The sequence below is a fragment of the Propithecus coquereli genome, unplaced genomic scaffold (assembly GCF_000956105.1).
Source record: "Propithecus coquereli isolate 6110/MARCELLA unplaced genomic scaffold, Pcoq_1.0 Scaffold50, whole genome shotgun sequence".
Taxonomy (NCBI): domain Eukaryota; kingdom Metazoa; phylum Chordata; class Mammalia; order Primates; family Indriidae; genus Propithecus; species Propithecus coquereli.
The window spans coordinates 559,508-565,802 of record NW_012150841.1 but is presented as its reverse complement, the minus strand read 5'-3'; the positions used below and the strand labels follow the sequence as shown (position 1 = coordinate 565,802).

Genomic DNA, 6,295 nt, shown 5'->3' with positions numbered 1-6,295 from the left:
TAATAAAATATTTTTACATTTCAGAGTACGGATGATTCAGATATATCTGTCATTGCCCAGAACAAGAAATGCTTTGACAATGATATTGTCTGTTCTAAAAGTGTTCTGATTTCAGTTGGGGATACTGAAATTTACCTGAATGATGCTCCTTACAAACAGGTTAGTGAATTATTTCTTTTAGGATCATTTTAACTTGTCCTGAGGATACCGAAAATAGAATAGAAGTGGTTTGGGGTACTTCTCTCTGTACGTGGTTACAAGATCTACATTGTTTTTTCTTTGTCATTTTATGTGGCTTCAGTAAATCATATTTGACTGGTCTCTTTTGTTTATACTTTCTTTATACTTACTCCATAGTCCTGTTCTTTCCTCTTCCTTCCCACGGTCATCACTCCAGCCCTAGCAAACATTACCTGTTGCCTTGATTACTTCAATAGCTTCCAAACTGGACTCCCAGCTTCTAGCCCTAGTTCTCCCCTTCTAATCCATTCTCACACACTGGCCAGGATGCTTTTTCTAAAATGGAAATCTAATCTGTCACTCTGGTGATTCAGAAGTTTCATATGGCTTCCTGTTGCCCTTTCAGGGGAGGGCCTTGCCAGTCTGGCTGTCCCACCTCTCCTGCCTCAGCTTTTGTCACTTTCTGCTTCAAGCCCACATTCCAGAAGGCAGAGCTTTTATCAGTTGTTCCTGAATGTCATTGCTCCTACCTGGATCTATCTTTTCATTTCACTTATTCATATGTAATATGTCTTGTCTTACCTCCTTTAAGGAGCTCCTCTTCATGCCCTCAAGCACCCTGTTGGAACATGCATCATGCTAGAGTGAAATTACTTGCGAGGTTGTCTTCCGCCATTGTCTGTTGTGTGAGAATTGGGGCCACTGTCTCCCTGGTTTATTCTTGTATACTTGGAGCTGGCCCAATTTAAAAGAATAAATAAATTTAATCAATCAATTAGTTCATTCATAGTGTCTACAGTATATCAAAACTTGTGCTAATCATTGGGGCTACAACAGTGAAAAGACACAGTATTTGCCTTTAAGGAACTCATACTCAGGTGAGGAATAAACAAGGATGTACAGCACTGATGTTCTATAACAGCAGTTTAGGTAGAATAAAATGAGAATTCTTGGGAAAAACACCTAAAGCAACCCAAGATGTTTAGGGTGGTTGTTAAAAGCATAGACTAATTTAGAGTTAGTCAGTACTGACTTAGAACCTCTGTTCTATTACCTGCTATTTGTGTCACTCTGGGGAAGTTCACTTAATTTGTCCAAGCTGGAGATTTTCCCAAATTTGGAATGATTTTAAAATCTACTTCTTAAGTTTGTGTGGGGGTTGAAATGAAATTACGAAATAATGGATTTCAAGAAATGGCTCTCTTCTCTTCCTTTACCCTCCTTATTTTTGAAAGCTCAGAAGACATGCTCTGGATGAAATGATTTGGACTGAGTCTTAAAGGATGAGTAGGAATTAGCCAGATGAAGAGAGGGAGTAGGATGGCAATCGATACAGAGGAATAATCACTCTCAAAGGAGCAGAGTCAAAAGATGAAATGTCGTATTTGGATAACTGCGAGTAGTTTAGTTTGGTTGAAGCACAATATATGGGACAGTGGATGGAGGGTGTGGCAAAGAGATTTAGAGAGGAGTGTCCTGACCAACAGTAGTGCAGGGGGTACGGGGGTTAGGGCAGTAGGCCAGGGAGCTGGGTCCAGACTATGGAGGCTCTTGAATAACACAAGATATTTGAACCTCATGTTTTAGGCAAGACATTTTGGAGTTGAAAAGCACATGATCTGAAAAATGGCCTTTGAAAGGTGACCTATTTTCTGAGATTTTTAGAACAGTGTTTCTCTAAGTTCAGTCTGTAAGTCTTCTTCATTAAAATCATCTGGAATTGTTGTTATAAGTGCTGATTTCTGGGCCCCACTAGAATGGCTGAGGTTGAAAATGAAATTGGTATTTTTAATGGTACCTGAAATTCTTGTGCACACTAAAGTTTGAGAACTGTTGCCCTAGAACATAGCTTATGTCACAGTCAGAACCATGGAGACCACTGGGCAGCAATCAGACTTTGGGTGAAACAAAGTTTCTATGGTCATGTTGACATATTTTTAAAGTAATTATAGCAGTTTGGCATAACCATCAGCCAAATGTTCATTTATAGGTGAAGATTCTCTCTAAGAACTCTAAGAACAAGGATATTTAAAAAAAAACTGAAAGAAGAAATATTAATAGTAAATGCTCTTATATAGGCAGTTTGACACAGTTTTGAAGTGTTAAATACAGCTTGGTGTAACTCTCAACTTCCAGTTTTCACCTGTATGCAGGTGTTGATGAATCTTCTTTATATAGCTTGTGAAGTATGAAGTAAGATTAAGAAAAGTTATAAAAATAGTTTGACCTTAACAAATTTCCTACTGATATTTTTTTTTTCTCAAACATGAAAAGTGAAAATAAGTACTGTTTATTTTATGGTAGATGGACTACCCATCCAGGGGAAAAAAAAAGTCTTATTTTTTATGTGAATGTACAATTCTAATTTTATCACACATATAATATATAAATATTTGTTAATTTATTTGAGCTATACTTTAAATGTTTTACTTCTCCATATTTCTCACTTACCATTCTTAACATCACTAGAGTTTGTTTAAAATGCAACAATTCTCATCTGAAGAGGATGTCTCTGTTTTGCACAATGGTAATACCTCGCTTTTCTAATGAGAAGTATTACTAATCTGACAAGTAAGGAGTATGGCAACTCCTTACCACCAAAGAGGATTTTCCTTCTTGTAGTAAACTGCCCTGTCAAACAAAAGTGAAGGATTTTATATTTAGAGACAAGTAGAAAAGATGTGCTTTTGCATCCCAGGATAACTGATGCAGAACCAAACTGTGAGCAGAGCAACAACAAAGTCAAAGACAAATCAGATGATAAAAAGATACTGAAAAGTGCAATGAAAATAACAGTAGGTTCTATGGCCGAGAATGACTTGGAGGCAGGGCAGGCAAAATGAAAATGTGGGGCCCTTGTTCAAAACAGGAAAAAAAATCTTTGTTTTTCCTTTTTTTTCAGGGTCTCTCTTGTATCATTTTTTTTTAATCATTTAATGCCATGTTCACTTGGGCATAGGGGTTCTCCTAGGGTGAGTGCAGACAGTGGTCTCTGGGTGGCAGCAGGGAAGCAGACAGCTGCGAATCCATCCCTGGAAGGTGGGCGGACAGAAGGAGATGCGAGTCAAGGCCCTTCCTGGCATATGTTTCTTTATCCCATTGGACTTCATTGACACAACACTAGTTCAAAGGTAAAATTATTAGAATTTCAAAATGGCAGCTACAGAGCATTAAACCCCAAAGTGGGCCCCACTTCTGAGCATAAAACTCTGCCATTGCACTGTCCAAATGCCCACCAATTCAGCCCATCTTGGGGATGAGAGCTCTGCTGAGACAATCAGGGGAGGCTTCACTAAGGAGGAAGCATATGTGTCACAGGTGATGGGAGTGAGGCAGTTATGCCAGAGCGGGGAGAAGAGAATTCCTAGCAGGAGAAATACTAAGCACACAGGACTTGAGATGGGTGCAAGCTTAGGTTAATTCGAAGAACAGAAAGAAGGCCAACATAGCTGAAGCTTAGTCAGTGAGGGTCAGGGATTGGGGAGTGGAAGGATATAAGCTTAGGTTGAGCCAGTGAACAATATCTGTGGTTATGTACAATACATACTGTTCTGCACAATATATTGTGCACCTATTTTAAACATGACCTCGGTCTAGAAGACAGAAAATTCCTTATGGATGTGACTAAATTTATTTCATTTTTCCCTTTGAAGTATTTATTACAAAGTCTGCTGTAGTATAGTATTTTCAAACTAGGCTTCTGTTACTACTTAAAAAGAGAAAAATAACCAAAAAATTTCATATTTCCTTCACAATTTTTATTCTGCTTTGGCTAAATTTGTTTTACTTACTTGATACAAGCATGCATTTTTTGGCTCATTTTATTATACGAGTTAATTTTAAGATCAGATTTTATATAACCATGCTTAGAATATAGCCCTTGCTTGTAAAGAATATTGCATATTCTCATTTTAAGATAAAGGTACTCTAAAATTTCCCAATGTGTTCCATCTCTAATTTCTCTCTACTTGTATCCTTTCTACTACATGAATTATTTTCTTTTAGTATACTAACATGGTTTGTCACTTTGCTGTTCAGAAGCCTTTATTGACTACATTTTATACATGTGGTAATTACTCTGTATGGGTAACCAGTTGCAAAAGTCTCAGGCTATATGCACCATGCTTTAGCCTTTTGGTGCTCTCCTTAGTCCTGAATAAATATTCCACTTTCCTGTCCCTAAGCCTTTATTCAAGCTATTTCTTTTGTTTGAAAGGATTTCTTCTCCATTCTCCTTCCCAAACCTCTATACCTTCCTATGCTTAACCTCCTGTAGATCATTTCTTACCCTACGTCTTGCAAGAAACCCTTCTAATTTCCTTTGATGGTAATTCATGCCCCCCACCCTCTTTCTCTTCCACATACATACGGTAGTTCCCCTTACCCACAGGGTATACATTTCAAGACCCTGAGTGGATGCCTGAAAACTGTGGATAGTATCTAAGTCAATTGACATCATTTGGAACACGTTTCTGTTCCATGTTTCATGTCTTCCACCCACAAATTGAATGCCTTTTCCATCTTAACTAAGCACTTACCATGCACTGTGGCTGTAACTTTTGCAATATAAGGTACAATAGCAAAACTAGCATGAACACTTTTCCCCTTTTCACAATTTCATAAATAGAAGATTCATTCTTACAATAGATCTTAGCAACCTCAGGATACGATTTTTTTTCTTTCCTTATTAAATTGAGAACTTTCACGTTTTCACTTAAAGGAAGTACTTTATGGCTTCTCTTTGGCTGGATTGTGAAGGCAGTATCTCCTAACAAACTCAATAATTTAGGTTTTCAAAAAATATTTGGTGAAGTCAGTAGACTATTTCATGCTATTATTAACTACTTAGAAACATGAGCAAGCCCAAATTTCTCTCCTTTGCAGGCAAGGTCATACCTTTTTAGTCCTCAGTGATATTTGTTCTTCATAGACGTAGAATTTCTGATTCAGCAGGGATACCCTTTAATGTCCTCTGTGTTCATTCCCTTACCCATGCTCTTCCCCATACGTAACTGAAATACCTTCTCCCTTTGCCCATTTATCCATGTTGAGCCCATCTGCTACTTTATGTCTGATTATCGATTTTGTGTATTTCCTATTTTGTGCATTCGTTTTGTCTTTTCTTGCAGAATTCAGAAAGGACATGGTCAATCAACTATACTAGTACATAGTTATTGACAGATATTAACTTAATTATTAATTTGAGACATTTTGGTTAGAGAACATAGTATTCATTTTTTTCTTTTTCTTTTTTTTTTTCCCCAAAGAAATTATCAGGTTTTTTTCTGGAAAGTAAACATACCTACCAGCTTTGGAAAGCTGGGTACTACATAGTGGTATACTTTCCAGAGAAAGATATCACTATTCTTTGGGATAAGAAGACAACTATTCATATCAAAGTTGGACCACAGTGGAAGGTAGGTCAACCTAAGCTCCAAAAGAGATATAATAATGAAGTTATATTTACCTTTTGATGTTTGGTGGAAAAAAATGATTGATGTTTTCCTTTAAGAACCAGGTTATATTTTCAGAATTACTAACTCATACTCCTGTGAAAAAGAACTTTCCCAAGTTCGTGGTATAGGTCTTTTTGACTTTAACCTGATAGTATTCAGTTTTCCGAAGTTACTTAGGTCAGCTCCTTTCTTCTGACCCTCTTTGGCTTGGTTATGTGATGTGTTTATAATACAATTATATTCACTTCTTATAGTGTTTTCTATATTTGTCTTTGGATAGATGTAGTTTCTGAGATCAGAGGCCCCACGGTAACAAGTGGCCATGGGTCGTAATCCCAGGGTTATTGTCTGCTTTGCTGGAGACATAGGCAGCCTACTTCACTATTAATGAAGGGATGCATTCTGTTCTAAGTATTGAAGAGAGAATTCAGCATGTTTAAATTCAAGGTTTTAAGGAGTCCTATTGTTTTTGGAAGATTGTCTGTGCTGCAAGTCCTTCTCCTTCCTCTAGGAGTAAAATTTTTGACATTATTTTGAGAAAACCCCGCGGGTATTGTTGATGTTAATAGTTCATATGCACATTGCAGTAACAATTTTGCAACCCATAACAACCTAAATTATCTTTCTTGTTTCAACATTAATAGTGTTACAAAATCTTA

At 37.1% G+C, this 6,295-nt stretch overlaps 1 protein-coding gene across 1 annotated transcript in view; it reads left to right on the top strand.

The window, feature by feature from the left end:
• Positions 1–6,295, top strand: part of OTOGL (otogelin-like) — a 154,176-nt gene that overhangs the window by 66,865 nt on the left and 81,016 nt on the right. The window contains exons 20-21 of the mRNA XM_012656310.1: positions 25–159; positions 5,448–5,597. Coding sequence (XP_012511764.1) covers positions 25–159; positions 5,448–5,597 — 285 coding nt within the window. The remainder of the gene's footprint in view (positions 1–24; positions 160–5,447; positions 5,598–6,295) is intronic.